We start from the raw sequence: 17,406 nt of genomic DNA on the forward strand, positions 1-17,406 counted from the left end.
GTTTAATGAGGCTCTGCTTTTTGATTCTTGACTTAATTCCTGAATAATTGTTGTCCGGTTTAGAAAATCTTTTCCTACACCTATATCTTATAGGTTTTTCTCAATGTTTTCTTCTAACAGTTTCAGAGTTTCAGGCTTTACTTGAGGTCTTTGATACAATTGGAATTGACTTTTGTGCAGGGTGAAAGATAGGGGTTTAGTTTCATTCTTCTACAGGTGGAGATCCAGTTTTGCCAGCAGCATTTGCTAAACATGCTGTCTTTCATCCAGTGAATATTCTTGGACGCTCTGTCAAATATCAGGTGGCTGAAATTGCATTTACTCATATTTGGGTCTTCGATTTTGTTCCATTGATCTATGGGTCTATTTTTGTGCCAGTACCATGTTGTTTTTATGACTGTAGCTCTGTAATACAGCTTAACATCTGGTATAGTAATCCCCCCGGCATTGCTCTTAGTGCTCAGGGTTGTTTTGGCTATCTGGGGTCTCTTGTGCTTCCATATGAATCTATAGTTTTTTCCAATTCTGTGAAAAATGTCATGGGATTTTGATTGGCATTGTGTTGAATCTATAAATGACTTTTGGTAGGATGGTTATTTTCACAATATTAATTCTTCCAATCCATGAGCATGGGAGGGCCTAAATTGAGGGGGGGGCAATTGCCAGAGAGTTGGTACCTCCCAGTTGTCCTGATGATCTGTGGGGACAGCACTCTTCCTTAGGAAGTTAGGCCTGTGGGCCAGCAGAAAGCCCTGGAAAGATAAGATTCCAGAGAAAGAGGATGAAACCAGATAGAAAAGGGAGAAAAGAAATGGAAATAGGTCAAGGGAGGAGCAGAATGTGCCTCCTATGCAAAGTGGTGGATGGGCTTTCTTGCCAGAGGAAAAACCAGGCTTGACTAAGAACAGGTGGAAAGATGCTGCCAGCTCTTCCTGGTGGGCTGGGCACAGCAGTGGTGCCAGGGAGTGGAAATAGGGTTTTGCCTGCCAATTGGCCGAGAAAGCAGCTGGCTCTGGAGACTGCAGGCCCTTTTCTCCTTGGTTGTAGCTGAATTGTTGGAGTGGTTCCAACCTGAAGGAAATGCACCCAGCTCAGGAAGCTTGCCGAAGCAAAGCATAGGAGATGAACCCAAGTTCTGACAGCTTGCCAGAGTGCCCGCTGTTTCATGCTGGCGAGAACATTCCTTTTGAGAAACTTTTACCATAATGAATTCTGACATCATTGCACTGTCTAGTCAAGAGTGTTGAAATGGATTAAATGACCTCATTTCAAGGGTCTGTGGAAACCCTCGAACCAGGGAAATTCCTTGGCTCTCCTGTTTTAGTTTGCAGTAGAAATTTTAAGCAACACTTTGTTCCAGATATTTAATGGATCTCAGCATTTTAAGGACAAACTAATAGTTTAGAGATATGAAGGCAATCATGTGGGTTTTGTTCATTTCCCTCAAGGGGGGTGATTTCATAGCATTTAGAATGTAGTTCTTGCAAGCTAATTTCCTTTTTCTTCCTTGTCACCATGATTATCCATTTAGCTTACCATTTCTTTTTTCTATTTGGTGGCAAAAGTCAAAGTGATTGGTTGAATAACGTGAGTTTAAGATGTTTGAATTGTTTATTTTTATTTTTTGTTCTATGTGTATAAGTGTATTGCCTGCATGTAGGTAGGTGTGCCCATGTCATGCCAGAAGAGGGTGTTTGATTCCCTGGAATTGGCGTTACAGTTATTAGCTGCCATCTGGGTGCTGGAAATCGAACCCTGGTCCTCTGCAAAAACAGCCAGTGCTCTTAACCATTGAGCCATCTCTCCAGCCCAAGATGTTTAAATTATATAAACAGTTTCCTGAGAAGTGTGCACTTTGGCTTTGGGGGACAGCCTTTGCCCTGATCAGATCTGTGGTTTATATTTGAGTGGAGGGCCTCCTCGGTATTGGCCTCCTGGGGTGCTGTTTCACTTGCACAGGCCACAGATTCTTCAGTTCCTCCAGCAGAGGCCCTGCATCCTGCATGGGAGAAGCCTCATCCAGGCAGAACAGGGAGTTGGGTTTCTCTAGTCATCCTATATCAGGTAGCTGAGGACATTACCATGGGTTACAGGGCTTCTTCACCTGGGTTAATGGATTTGCTTTCCAGTTTGAACCAGTATCTAGGAGTATCTTATTAGCTGTCATCAGTGGAACACACAGAATTGATATGACTTGTGTGTGTGAAATCATTTGCATATTGATGGAACAAAATGCAGACCTGATCTCTTGGAGACATTTTTATTCCTTTGTCTTGAGTTACATTCTGCTTGAGAGCTTATATTTCTTTTACCCAATATGGTAATAGAGTATGGTGGAAAGCTCTCATCGTGCTCCCTTGCCAGGCTTTGAACCTGAGCAAGCCGTTTCACTTCTGTGAGCTAGATTGCCTAGGATAATTTCTAGCTAGAAAATTCTGTGCTTCTCTAACTGTGTAAATAGCTCTTTCTACAAGGAGTACATGGGACACTCCAAATAACCAAATCCTATTTGCAGCCTTCCTAGAGTTATAATATTTAGCTTTGATGTGCTTATTTGAGGTATAATTTCCATATTAGTAAAGCAGTCCTTTTATGAGGATCTTTATGAGGGTCTCTCCAATGGCTGCCTTAGGCATGCCCTGATTTCATACAGTTCAGAGTGCTACCCCTTTTGTACACAGTGGGTGTTTAATTGGTGATTCTGAAATAAAATTGGCTCCAAGAGCCATTCCCATTCCTTTTCAGCTGTCACTATTTCCTCCCTACCAGGATTCTTAAGAGTACCACACTTCAGTCCAGAGCAGTGCAGTTTGTTGCCTGTGCACACAAATACATAAAAACAAATGAAGGGGCGGAGTATCTTGTATGTCCCAGGGCCTATTCCCTCATTTTTGTTCATGACTCTCTGTTAGATTTTATTAGTGGTGCTCGGAGTCCTGAGCACAGGCTTCTCTTTTTATGCCACCAGAAAGTTCCTGATCTGTTATCATCTGATCTGGGTGGGTGAGAGGGCTTGGGAGTATTTATGTACCGGGGCCATTAAGCATTATCTTAAAGTTCTGGACTGTTCTTGTGAATGAGAATCCTGAGAAGTCATGTAGGCCAAAGATGTGAATCAATTGCCCTTGTGAGTGCTTGTAACTTACAGAAGACACATTTTTATTTAATACCTTTGCATGATTTAAAATGTCATCCAAAACGAGAGCCAAATACTCTGAGCATCTGTCACAGCCTGCGGAAGCTGGCTGACAGGTTTGTTACCAGCTGACCTGTTCTGTGGCTTTTTGGAAAGATGAGATGTGTTCTGATAGTGTGTTATAAATATCACTGGGTTATGTCATAGGTGGTGGCAGCACTTAATGTAAAGGGAATGGGTGGGAGGAATGGCTGGAAAGTGTTCCCAGCCAAAGAGACCGGACCTAGCACTCTGACAAGTGGGGCCGGGGTCTATTGGCCAGGTTGTTACCTAAGACTGGGTTGTCCCCAATGAAATACCTCGCTAGACGTGTCTGTGGGACACATTGGGCAGTGGGTGGAGCCTATTCTCATCCATGCAGGAAGCCCAGTATTAGTCATCACACACTTGCTCTCAGAGGGGCTTCTTTTTGTCATCACAGAGTTGAAGGCAGGTCATTTGATGGATTTACTAGGCAGTGATATATGATCTGAAAGATGCAGAGTGATTAAGTGATGGGGTCCCTCGTTTTCCATATCTTCTCTCTTTATCCTGCCCATGAATATGAGCAAGGAACCTTATCCACATTGTATGCAGTGCCTTGCTGATGTCCTTACCCACTGCCCAGTGTCACCATCTTCCTTTAAGTGAAAATACTGATTCCAGTCCCACTCTAGGAGGGTCATTGTGAGTTTGAAAATTTGGAAGCAGACTCTTACTAGATCTCTCTCCCTCCTCCTCTTCTTCCCCCTTCCCCCCCTTCCTCCTCTTCCCCCTCTTTCTCCTCCTCCTCCTTCCTCCCCTCCCCCCTTTTTTCCTCAGAACATATTTTTAGGTTTTTGCTTCTTTCAGGAATTCGATTGGGTTAAAAGTACAAGAAATCCTCAATTGTAGGTCAGTTGCCCAGAGACAGACAGACATGTGCAGAATAATCATTTCCTTGCAATCTAGCCAGTAGTTTTTATATAGACAAAATGCATTGAAATCTGTGTATAAAATATTTGATTTTAATACATGCCAGATGGAAACCCTGTCAAATTCTGTGTGCACACAGGAACTTGACAAGAGGAGTCGGGAGATTCAGAGAGCTTCTCAGAGCTGTGGAAACGAGAACGACACAGAACCTGCGGATGGTAAGTGTGACTGATGACTTGGTTGAGGCCCCCAGGGTGTTTGGTCCACATATGTTTATGGTTCCATGTGTCTACATATTCTGTGTATGTAAACAGTGACTCGCCCATTTAAAGTGTACTTTTAAGCATTTTAGCATATTTAATACTTAGTTTTAGAACATTTTAATTTATCTGAAAAGAAATTCTATGCTCATTGGTAGTCTATGCCCATTCTTCCCTTCCCTAGTTCCTGTTGGTCACCTCTCAAGTTTCTGTTTCTATGGGTCTGCCTATTTTGGACATTTCATATGAATGGAGTCCATACAGTCTTTTATAACAGCTCCCTTCATTTAGCATAATACATTGAAGAGTCCTTCATGTTGCAGCAATTATTAGTGTTTTGTTTTCATTGCCAAATAATACTCTATTTTTTGATATGCCACATTTTATTCACCCACTTTTTTTCAGTTGACTAACACTGGAGTTGTTTCCACTTTGGGTTATTGTAACTAATGCTGCTGTGAGAACATTTATGTACAAGTTTCTGAGTGGACATAGGTGTCCTTTTTACTTCTATGTTTGGGAGTAGAAACAGTGGGCCATCTTGTTGCTGTGTTGAATGGTTTGAGGAGCTAGCATTGCTTCTCAAAGCAGGTGCCCCTCCGTACATTCCTGCCAGCAGTTAGCAGGGCCCTGGGTTTTCACACCCTAACCAGCATTGGAATTATCTTTTGTTTGTAACTGTCCCAGTGAGTGTGCGGTGCTGCTGCATAGTACTTTTGATTTGTATTTCCCTGATGGTCAGTGATGCTGTGAGCATTTTGCCATGTGCTTGGTGACAGTGTTCTCTTGAAGTATACCCACTGCATACTAAAGCAGGTGGGACGAGGCCCTCCTGGATGCTGGTGTGTGGAAGGGTCAGCTGTGTGCTTATGAGTCATGTTAAATCCACGTAGCACAGTATAGGTGAGATCTTGAAGGACTAGCTGTTTGGGTAACTATATTGACCATAAAACTTGAAAAAGAAATACAAAAATGGTCTATATTATATGAACTGTATGTAGCTGAATGAGCAAAGAGATGAAGGCCTGGTACTTAGTAGACTAATAAATGTCCTAAAATTGTCATTTCTTCTGTCTTTTGTCATCCTTGTTATTGCCCTCCTTTGATCATGGGTGCTTAATTGTCATTGGGGAATGTCCAGTTGGGCAAGGCTAAGAGATTCGTGTCATAAGAAATGAAGCTCGACTGTCACATGACATCTCCAGGGTTTCAGATAGGATTTATAGGGCTAGGCAGCTAAACTGTAGGCTTGTAGATTATGCTGTTGAACCAGATGAGGAGCTTTATACACACACACACACACACACACACACACACGCACACACGCACACACACACACACACACCTCCCACCAAGAGCTTATTGGATCTTCAATATTTTATATTGGTCTAATTATGTGTCTTACATTCAAACAAAGCATTTTGATTTTTTTTTTTTTTTTTTTTTTTTTTTTTTTTTGGTCATTTTGGAACAGGGTTTCCCTGTAGCCCCAGCTGGCCTGGAACTCACTATATAGACCAGGCTGGCCTCGAACTCAGAGATCCACCTGCCTCTGCCTCCCAAGTGCTGGGATTAAAGGCGTGTGCCAAAGCATTTTGATTTTTAGGGTCCTTTAAGGGAAAAGAATATGCAATTATATAGGTGAAAATTGTTGCCAGATATCTTTTCTCTCAAACTGACTTATTCTTAGCATTCAATAAAGCTTCTCCACTGATCTGTTTGAATTGCTTTAAAGTCACATTGAAAAGGTCAGTGTTTCAATATGGCTTAAATATGGGTATTTATGTTGATGCTCAAAGACATAAATAGACAGATAGATGATAATCAATGGATAGATATCTATGGCAGGAAGATCTTCCATTGTTTTCCTGAGGTGGCCAGGAAGGAGCCTCCTAAAACCTATGCAGTGGCTGGAACTGCCCTTGGACATCTCAGCTATGAGCTGATGGTGTTGACATGAGGGGAGATACTTCCCACTTTGTCACTTTGAGGTCCAAGTGTGTCTTTGCTGTCAGTTGATGATTGTCAAGTGACTTAAACTGTTTCTGATCCCTTAGGTGCTTAACAGAAAAGGCATGACAGCATTATCTGAGGAAATGTGGTTTTTGTTTTGTGGTGCTAGGCATGGAACCCAGAGTCTCAGTGATGCTAGGCAAGGTCTCTGCCATTGATCTACAACCTCAGAAAATTTCAACAGAGCAAAGCTAGAGCAGGGCCAAAGAATCTGTTTCTAACCTTTCCACAAGTGATTCCTTACCTCCAGAAGCACCTCCTGGCTCTTTCACTGGTGTCTTTCATTATGAAGGATACAAGAAAGCTTCTCCATCCATTGATAAGACACTTCCCACCAGCCATCATTAATATATAACTATATAATTCATTTTAGATGGTAGTGATTGCAACTTTACGATTTGTTTATGAGATGGTAAATTGGTTTAAAAGTATATTTGGGGCTGGAGAGATGGCTCAGCAGTTAAGAACACTGGCTGTTCTTGCAGAAGACCTGGGTTTGAATCCCAGCACCCACATGGCAGCTAACAACCGTCCATAACTCCAGTTCTAGGGGATCCGACGGCCTCTTCTTCCAAAGGGCATTGCACGACACGGGTGCACTTACCTACATGCAGGCAATACACTCATACACATAAAAAAATAATAATAATAAATAAATAAATATTTTCAAAAGTATATTCACAGTAATTCCACTTCTGGTTACTTGTGCCAAAGATTCTAAACAAAGTTTTAAGCACAAACTTGTACATGAATGCCATATTTCCAACAGTCAAAAGAGGGAAACAACCTGAATGTCTGTAATCTGAATGGATAAACAAAATTGGGTATGCCCATCTTATTCAGCAATAAAGGGGGTAAATGAAGACTAAATAGACAACATGAATGAAACTTGAAAGTACTACACTATGTAAAGGTAGCCAGGCACAGAAGACCCATATGATCATTTCTCTGAAATGTGCTAAACAAGTAAATCCATAAGACAGAGCACATATTAGCTATTCTCAGGGTTTGAGAGGAGGGGAAAATGAGAAGCTATTGCTTCAAGGCTATAGGGTTTCACTCTGGGGTGATGAAACTGCACTGGAACTGGGTAGAAGGTTGCACAACCTTGTGAATGCACTAAATGCCATTGGGCTGTGCACTTTAAAATGGTCTCATAATGGGGGTGTGTGGACACAGACACAAAGACAGAGAGAGAGAGAGATTCCTTTTCTTTTAATGTTTATTTTTCAGCTACAGTGAGTGAAGGGTGTTTGTGATAGTTGAAGCTTCTAGCAGAAGCCATTAGCTCATATGGCTGCAATGAAATCAAAATGAAGCAATAATGGAAGGTTTGGAAAACAGCTCAGGAACTGTTTAGGTCCTAGAAGTCGTGTTCTTATGAGATCTTTACAGATGGCTCAGTTGGGGATGATCTGAGCGTATTTAATTTCACAATTTTTATAGACATTTAGGCAGTGGGTCCTACATGGGAGTCATCAAAAAGATTTACCTTTTCCCAGTGGCTATCAGAAGCCACCAAGCTAGTGATTTGGTTACATTTAAGTTTCCTTAGGGAGCTTTAACAGGTTTCATATGGATGAAGCTTAGGAAAGTTTTCTTTTAGAACAAATTTATTTAAACATTTCCTTCTCTGGGAACATGAGCATTTCTTATATCTTCCAAAGAATACAAAACTTTTAGAAAATCCTGCTCGTTCAAGTTTTATTTTGCCATCTCTGGCCGATCAAGGGTAGTCTGGAGTACCCTGGGATTCAGGGATTCTGTTTGAAGTGTGTGTGTGTGTGTGTGTGTGTGTGTGTGTGTGTGTGTGTGTGTGTGTGTGTTTGTGTGTGTGTGTGTGTGTGTTTGTGTGTGTTTGTGTGTGTGTGTCTTCACCACTGTAAGAGTATGAGCCTTAATCAGCAAGACACTTCTTAGACTACCCTCTCATTGCTCGCTTGGGCTATAGTTCTAGGCAGTAGAGTTCCAGAGGGCTCAGGAAAATGTATTGACCTATACTCACTTAGGATAAGATCTGGGTGTTTCTAGGTTTTTACAGGGGGCTGGGAGAAACCCACTGCTTTGCAGAAGGGTCTTTCTCACCAGACACTGTAGCCTCTACTTTGCCTACCCTATCAGAAAGGCTGGCTAGAGCTTCTGAGCTGAGAGGCCCAGGATGGGCTCAGAATAGGGCACCTAAGTACTAGGTCCTGGGGTGGGCCCATGTGAGGCCTGCCCATGTGCTTCTGAGGAGGACATTTTGAATATCTGAAGTGTACATGTGACAGTGCAGAGGGTTTTTTCAACAATACCATCATTAAAGTTGAGTCCTGGCTTTTCTCCAGGTTTGAGCTTTAGCAGGCATCTGCTACGAGGTGATGAAAATATCTGCAGTTCACCTGCTGTTTCTTGAGCTCTTGTGAAAGGGCTTAGCTACATGTTTAGTTGTTTCAGGTATAAAGCATGTTTAGTGTTCGGGGGTGTAATGTAGATAGGGCAGTATGGGGAGTTCATTAACCTTTTAAAAAATGCTCAAATATCTTAGGTCATATTTTCTTCTTTTGTCATAAACAGGTACAATTTTCATCATAAAAGAGAACATTTTTCATTCTAAGCATTGGAGTGGGTTCCTCAACCAGTGACGACTGATAGTGAAGAATGATAGAGAATAGATTCATGGTCATGCCTCTCTTCCTTTGTATTCCCAGACAATAGCCAGGCAGTTGGCGGAGATCTTGTTGCGGGGTATGTGTGAGCAGAGCTACTGGAATCCCCTGGAGGATCCTCCATGCCAGTCCCCTCTGGATGACCCTCTCCGGAAAGGAGCAAACACCAAAACCTACACACTCCCGCGCAGAGCCCGCATCTACTCAGGAGAGAAGTATGGTTGTTGGTATCCTGGGCTGGGGGCTCTGGGATGGGAAGGGAATGTGAGGCTGTTCAAGGCAGAGTAGAGAAGCACAGGGTATAGTTCTCCCCTTCAGGAGCATCAGCTAAACAAGTCTCATCAAGTTTCCTTGTGATACGTCACTCTTCATAGCTCCAGCAGATGTCTGCATGCTGGGAACATTAGAGGTAGGCAGTCCTCCCCTCAGGGCTGTCTCCTTTCTTTGTGAGTCTTTTGGATTCTTACTTTGCTATCACAAGATCCCCAGCATTACACAGCAGTCGGCAGTATTCCTTTCTTTAGCAATTCCTTCATCTTTTTAATCTTGTTCTAATTTGGCTAGATAAAGACAATCATTTGCCGGTGACTGGAAAGTGATGTCTCTTTAGAACCTCTTTGTTATTTAAGATTTTTAAATTTGGGCCTTGGTTTCCTTGGAGACGGAGTATCTGCCTTCTCAATCCTGAGCCTTCCCTGGGTCAGGAGGACAGAGGATGGAGAGGCAAGAAGGACTGGGAGATGAGAATATTTGTTTACTCGTTCATACACTTCCCTGAAGCTGTTCCCTCTTTGTCTGAAAGGACAAGGCTTGATGGCCTTTCTAGATCTCTTCCTGGAAGAAGGGGACACTGGTGAATGAATGTGGTGGACCTTGTTAGTGTTACCAAACTGGACAAGGGACTGAGAGACTGCCCACTGCCACATCCAAAGCCCCAGAGAACATACTGGGAGAGGGGCTCCTGATTTCCTGAGGGACATCTGAAAACGATGCTGTGTCTTCCAAAGGCTGTGGCCTTGACCCTAAGCTGACCCCTGGTTTCTCTCCCTTGTAGTCACTTTCATCAGGATTTGTATTTCTTATGTGGATTTGGACAAAGGAATGCAGTCTTGGCTTTTTCTTTGGATTATTTTATTTTAATTTAGTTTTAACCTCTGTTTTCTAGCCTTGCTGAACCATGAGTGTGCCTAATGCTACAGGCCATGCTTCCTTTATAGCCTTTATCCGGCGTGGTGAAACATCTATTCTGGCAGCTCCCAAACTCACTGTAAAAGTGCCAGTTCCTTCATGGTGAACTATCTAGAGGCAGATTGAGAGTCATATTTTAAGTGATATTTACATCTTCAAAACAAACCCTAGGTTTGTTTCCCACTTTAGATGCTTCCTAATAGCCAAGATACCAGGTACATGAAGGATCTGGGGCCTTACCTCATCCCCACCCCTGGTTGGAGCTCTCCCCTAACGTTGCCTCAGAGCTGTTTCCCTAGCTGCTTGGGCTGTGGTTGTCTTCTGACACTACCATGATGTCATCATCCCACCTGTTTAAGGAGAATTCCAGGTCAAGCACAGATTCAGATAATAGTCTAAAGGAATCATTCTCAAAGTGAGTTACACACTTCATTTCTACCACGTACACATGGTCAGTTTGGTTTTAACCTGTTTTGTTGGTTATAATTCACATATTCTGATTTCACGGACTTAAAGTGTATACTCAGTGGCTTGTGGTAAATCCATAGTTATGCATCTATCACCATATTCAAGTCTAAACCATTTCACTACTTCAAAAATAGTACCCAGCACTTCTAGCTGTCAGCCCTCTCCCCAGTCCCCTGAATTCCTGTGCATCTTCATATCAGCTCACTCATTGCTGCCGTAAAAGAAGTGTAGTCATGGTGTTCGTAGGAATTTGGGTAATAATGCTGTCTTAGCAGTGTTGCATTCTCTGATCTGGGCAAGAAATGTTCTATTTATACTTTTCAGACTCTTCAACAGTGATTCATAGTTTTTAGAGTTATAAGGTTTGTTTCTTTTGTTAAATTTATTCCTAATTTCTTGATGTGTTTGTACAATGCTTCCTTCCCCTTTTTCTTTTGGAAAGAGTGTTGGCGATAGAGCTCTGAGCCTTGCACAGAGCACTTAAGCAAGTGCTGTTCTACTGAGTTACTTCCCCAGCCCCATAGCTCTTTTGGTGCTATTATCACTGGAATTATTTTCTTTTTTTAAAAAAAGGATTTATTTTATGTGTATGAGTGTTTTCCATGTATGTATGTAAGTGCACCACATGCATGCAATACCCACAAAGACCAAAGAGGGAGTCAGATCCCTTGGAACTGGAGTTACAGGTGGCTATTAGCCTCTATGTGGGCCAATCCAGGTCCTCTGCAAGAGCAGCCAGTGCTCTTAACTGCTGAGCCATCTCTATCCCTTGGAATTGTTTTCTTAATTTCATTTTTTATTTATTTTTATTCATCTTTTTGAGATGGGGTTTCCTTGTAGACCCACCTGACCTCGAACTCACTATGTACGTAGACCATGCTGGTCTTGAACTCACAGAAACCTGCCTGCCTCTGCCTCTGAATGCTGAGATTAAAGCCCTACGTCACCACACCCAGCTTAATTTTGTATTTTTTGACTGTTCACTCACTGCAAGTATATGGAAGAAGAGTTGATCTAGAATACTGATAACATGGATTATGATCTTGCTGAATTTGTTGCTTATCAGTTTTTTAGGTTCCTTAGGACATTCTATATAAGATCATGTCATCTGTAAATATAGTTTTGCTTATTTCTTTCGAGGCTGGCTGCTTTTTAATTTCATTTTCTTCTCTAGTTGCCTGGCTAGAACCTCTCATGAAATGCTGAGTAGAAACAATAGCAATCATCCTTGTCTTATTCCTGATCTTAACCCAGGAAAGCATCCAGTCTTTCAGTATTAGTTATGGTATTTGCTATAGGTTTCTGTAGATGCCCTCTGTCAGATTGAAAATAATTCTTCCTATTCTTAGTTTCCTGAACTTTTATCTGGAGTATTGGATTTTGACAGATACCTTTTCAGTATCTATTCAGCTAATCATGGAGTTTTTATCCTTTACTATTGCAGTGCATTTCATTAATAGATCTTCAGGTGTTGAATTAAGTCTTGTATTCCTGGGATACATCCTATTAGATCATAGTGTATAATTTTAAATTTATTTCTGGATTCTAGATGTTAGTATTTTGGAGATTTTTACACCTGTACTTGTAAAAGATACATTGTTCTGTAGTTTTCTTGCAATATCTTTGTCTTTTGAGGTATCTGCATAATTCTAGGCACATGCAAAGAGTTGGGTGTGTTTCTTTCACTTCTGTTTTAGAAAAGAACATGAAGAGTTGTATTCAGGATCTTGGCTCTGCATGGCTTCATGTATGAGCTTTAGTATTCATGTCTTCCTGTAAATTTGTCTATTTCATTAGAGTCTGCTGATTTGCCACCACATCACTGTTCTTATTGTAGGGGTCTGTTTCTTTTTCCTGCAGAGTTGGTTTTGCATCCTATCTTTCCTTTGGTCTTTTCTCCCTTTGCAGAGGGCATTCTAACAATTTCTTCCATTTTATTTATTTTTTTGAAGAAACAACACTCAGTTTTGTTCATTTTCTCTATGAGAATTCTCTCCTGTATATTTCATTCATCTCTATGCTAATCCTTGTAACTTCCTCAGTCTTTCGCATCCTATGTTTACTTGGAAATATTAGCAAAGAGAGAAAATCCACTGGGCTTCCACTTGTTTGGAGCCACCTTACTACCAAGGCTGGGCTTTCCATCAACCCATGGGCAGTGTGGCAGGATATCACTACCATCTCAGGTGTGCTCATGGGCGCTGTGAGGGAATCCATATATGATGGATTCACTTTGGCTGGTAGTCCCAGATTCGCCCTTTCTGCTCAGACTTGTAGTTTAGGTTAGGGCTTCTTGAACTTCTTCCACTAGCAACCCCTTTCATCTGAGAAATTTTTATGCAAATCAAAACATGTACTGATAATACATCATCAAGAAATTTATTTTAATATGATTATTTAAGACCAAGCATAGTGGCGTACACCTTTAATCTCAGTACTCAGGAAACAGACGCAGACAAATCTCTGTGAGATTTAAGTTAGCCTGGTCTATATCTTGAGTTCCAGGCCATCTGGGGCTATGGGGTCCTCTGTCGCGAAAGAATTTAAAAAAAAGAAATCACAATAAGTAAATAAATTTCAAAACTTTAAATAAAACAATTATTTGATCTACATATAATTTTACCATTTATTAAAGGTGAAATCAGATTTGTATATTAGTGAGATGTGCTTATTTTTCATGTAAAGAATTAAATCTTAGCTGAATATTTGTGGACATAGGACATCAGCATTTTTCAGAGATTATCAGTATTTTGGTTTTATAATCGTAAATCCTGAGAATACAACTTTGCAAAAATATATAGAACAAAATGGTAGAAATATGTTGGGGCCATTTCAGAAATTATTGGAAATTGTGTCCTAATCCCAAGACCAAATTCATTTAACAGTTTTTGGGGTTTTTTTGAAACTCAAGTCAGCAACTCAAGCAATAATTTTTAAAAATCAGACATTCTAGCATAACATAGTCTAGTTTGATACATGCTGAGGAATGGCAGTAGAAAAATTTTAAAGATCTTTATTTTCCATAATTAACCTATTATGTTTCTGTAGAACAGGAAACTTTGTATGTGTAGCTCAAACACTACAATTAGTGACACACTGACTGTGTGCATGTTGTGTGTTCAGAATCAAGGCTGTTGTGATGCTCTGTGGTGCCAGAAAGACCTTGGGTTCATTTGTTTGAATCTGAATTAATTTTTGTTCCTTACATTTTAGAAACCGTTTATCATTGCCACATTTTTTGAGATCCCCCAAATTCAGTTACATGACCCAGTGGTTGGACTCATGATCTAAGAGTCTGTGGATTAAGAGATTCAGATTCTTGCAGTCCAGCAGAGGCCATCCAGAATGTTGGTCAGAATGGGTACAGCTGAAAAACAAACCTGCCAGGAAGCCCTGCCCCACTGCACCTGGGCATGAGGTGGAAACTGCTTGTTCTCTGCCAGATAACTTGAATTTTGAAGAAAAATAAGGTGTTGAAAATCCTGGGCAGAGAAGGGGAGGACCGTCTGTCATAGGCCTTTGTTCCTTTTCTTCTGGGTCTTTCTGTGAGGAATTTCTTCTTCTTTGGCTATTTATTTTTAGGGTCAGCTTTTTATTAGTATCTAACAGACATAGGGAAAAATATGCAAATGAAAAGCATAAAAACAAGCAGTTTGACATGAAGTCAACTAAAAAGCAGAAAGAAAGAAAAACGTAAAAATGGAGATTTGGGGCTGGAGAGATGGCTCAGTAGTTAAGAACACTGGCTGTTCTTGCAGAAGACCTGGGTTCAAATCCCAGCACCCACATGGCAGCTAACAACTGTCCATGACTCCTGTTCCAGGGGATCCAACAGCCTCTTCTGTTCTCTGCAGGCATTGCACAACACAGGTGCACTTACTTATATGCAGGCAAATACATGCATACACGTAAAATAAAAGTAATAAAATATTTTTTTTTTTTAAATGGAGATTCGGTCAGGTGAGCATGTGTGTGATAGCATCCTTTTCAAGAGGCAAGCAGTGCCAGAGCCCCAGAGACTTCTTTGTACAATGATTAGTGTGGCTTTTTTTTTTTTAAAAAACTTTCTCTGTATGTATGTGTGTGTGTGCGTGCGTGCGTGCGTGCGTGTGTGTGTGTGTGTGTGTGTGTGTGTGTGTGTGTATGCATACCTAGAGATCAGAGGGCAGTTTGCCAGAGTCAGTTCTTTCTTTCTACCATATGAATTCCAGGGATCAAACTCAGGTTTCAGACTTGACAGCAAGTGCCTTTACCTACTGAGCATCTTCTTGACCCTCTGGCTGGTTTTTAAAAGCTGTATGTCAGGCAAGGTGGCAGCTATACGCTCAGCATTCAGGAGGCTCATATGGGAAGAACATTTGAGCCCAGGACTTAGAGACCAGCCTGGAAAACTTAGTAAGACCACATTCCAAAATAAATAAGCCATTGTTGCATTGTCTCAGCATAGTGAAGAAAAAGAAATTTATGTAAATGAAATAATAAATTATATGTTCATTCATGTTTAACTTTTGTCCGATGCCATATTTGAAAGCTTCACCCATATTTTTGCATGTAGCAGTAGTTCATTTTCAGTCTTTCATGCTATTCTGTTCTGTAAATGTCCCCAAGTATGCGAATCTGTTCTCCTTATGATACCTGTTGAGTTTGCGAGGAGTAGAAGCTGTGGTGCTGTGCAGGTTCTGGTGCACGTCTCAGCATATATTCATGTGTATTTCAGCGAGGTGTAGTTTTCCTTTTATCCTTGTAAGAATATTTGCAGCAGCATAGATAATTAAATGCGTATTAGACTAGAAGATTAGCACAAGCAAAGCTGGAGATTAAAAGTCACTATTAGACCTGCTAGTGCCTGATGAAAAGATGTTGAATGAGTTCCTGTGAGTGCTGGCTTGGGCTGACCCCCTGGTAGCCACAGAAAGAGGCATCTCCACTGAGCAATGGATTTTTGTCTGGGCCTCCTGGTAGCCTGGGCAGAGATTTTGGTAGGCTGGAGTGTTAATCAAAGTGGAAAGGCAAGGGACGTCCCCAGGTTAGGGTGACTTTTTGCTGGCTGAACCAACTGGTCTCATTGCAGTCATCATGCAGAGAGGCCTCTCCCTCCCTAGCAGTGCAGGAGCTAGTGTCAAGTAAGATGACAAGCCATGTGGAACTCACCTGATCCCTGCATGAGGGGCATGCTTTCTATGTTATGAGGTGGATATTGACACATGTAAGTTGACAAAGAAAAAAAAGAGTTATGGGGAAACCCACATGTCCTTCAGATTGGGCCAGCCAATCCCTGCCATCAAAGTTCTCTCAGTTACTGATTAGAGTCCTCCTTCTTCCCTGGTGCCCTCAGCTAGACCTTGAAGTTGCACCAGCTCCTTATGGGCAGACAGCTCAATGCCACTCCTACACCCACATGTTCTCAGTGACTCCTCATGGTCACTACCTTTACCAGCCATCTCATTTCCATGCAGTAACATCAGGCAGCAGGAAAGCTAATATACAGTTGGATAAGGTTGGCCTAATTTCTTTGGTGTGCTTGTTTTCAGCACATACAGCAATCTGGAGAACATTTAGAAAAGAACTGTTACCCTGCGGCCCTGGAAAGACATGGTTACTGTTGGCACATCAGGATTCTCACTCTTCTTCCTTGTGTCTTTTATAACACCGCATAATGCATTGGTGAATTTAACTGAGTTTGCCTGGGGATCACCCCTGGAGTTGGTAGCGTGAATGGGCTGGGCCTGCAGCCTCTCACCTCCTGCTGGCTCATGGGAGTTAGCCCTTTTGTCCCTCACCCTGCCCTCTATGCAGCTTGCCCTGGGTCTAGCACTCCATCTAGAGTCTTCCCCTGAAGCTCTGAGGCCTTAGAGCAGAAAATATCACAAAAGGAAGGTCCCAATAGCTTTGACCATCATCTGCTTTGGGATCCAGACTTGTGTGAGCAAAGAAGAGAGAAGTGGACAGAAATGGGTCTCAGGAAGTCTTAACTGTTGAGAGAGAACTTTCCAGTGTGTGACTTTCAGGCATGTCTTCCACGGTTCTTCTGGTTCTTTCCTTCCACCTTCCTGTTCCCAGCCCTGGAACTTGCTAGTGCCCAACCACCTGCCCAGCAGGGAGGGCCCAGGAAGTGGAATTAGACTCAGTTAATGTGCCCCTTGTTAGAAACTCTGGTAAAAACAACACAACCTAGCATTTAAGCAGGCTAGATGGCTCAAATGGAATTTGGAGATTATCCATGGACTGAATTGGCTGGTGTTAAGTCATAATTAGCATGGCTTTCTCTCTCTTTTCAATTAGTCTGAACAATGCAGGACTGGCTAGCCAGGAGAGAAATGGTTAGGGTTACTGCTTTATTTATGAGGTCCCAATTACATGTGAGTACAGCCAGGATATCAGGAAATAATTTACTGCCCCCCCCCCAAGCACTCTTGGTTCTGAGCCTTTAGATTTTCCAAATTTAAGGAGAAATATTCCATTTTGCTAAAAGCCCAGATCACCATAAGCTGACTTCCAAAAGAAGCAACTCCTAGCCCAGAATCCCACTGCACCAGGCCAGCCTTGCCATGACTGAGCTCTGCAGAAACCCCTGCAGGTAGAGGTCTCCAGAAGGACCAGGCACTGTACTTTCCATCCCACTTCCAGTGTCCTCTGATGCCACAGAAGCATTGCCAACCTTAAAGAGAACAAGGATTTATAATTATCTGGAAAACGTGGGGTTTGCTTTTTTTGTTTAGGAGAGGAAATCTCAATTAAA

At 41.8% G+C, this 17,406-nt stretch overlaps 1 protein-coding gene across 5 annotated transcripts in view; it reads left to right on the forward strand.

The window, feature by feature from the left end:
• The window catches only part of Ttc7b (tetratricopeptide repeat domain 7B), a 267,710-nt gene that overhangs the window by 118,803 nt on the left and 131,501 nt on the right, over nt 1–17,406 (forward strand). For all 5 annotated transcript variants that reach the window (XM_029557984.1, XM_008821742.1, XM_008821743.1 and 2 more), the window contains exons 6-7: nt 4,230–4,308; nt 9,054–9,226. In XM_029557984.1, the coding sequence (XP_029413844.1) occupies nt 4,230–4,308; nt 9,054–9,226 (252 nt within the window). The remainder of the gene's footprint in view (nt 1–4,229; nt 4,309–9,053; nt 9,227–17,406) is intronic.

The sequence above is a fragment of the Nannospalax galili genome, unplaced genomic scaffold (assembly GCF_000622305.1).
Source record: "Nannospalax galili isolate Female #2095 unplaced genomic scaffold, S.galili_v1.0 scaffold107, whole genome shotgun sequence".
Lineage (NCBI taxonomy): Eukaryota > Metazoa > Chordata > Mammalia > Rodentia > Spalacidae > Nannospalax > Nannospalax galili.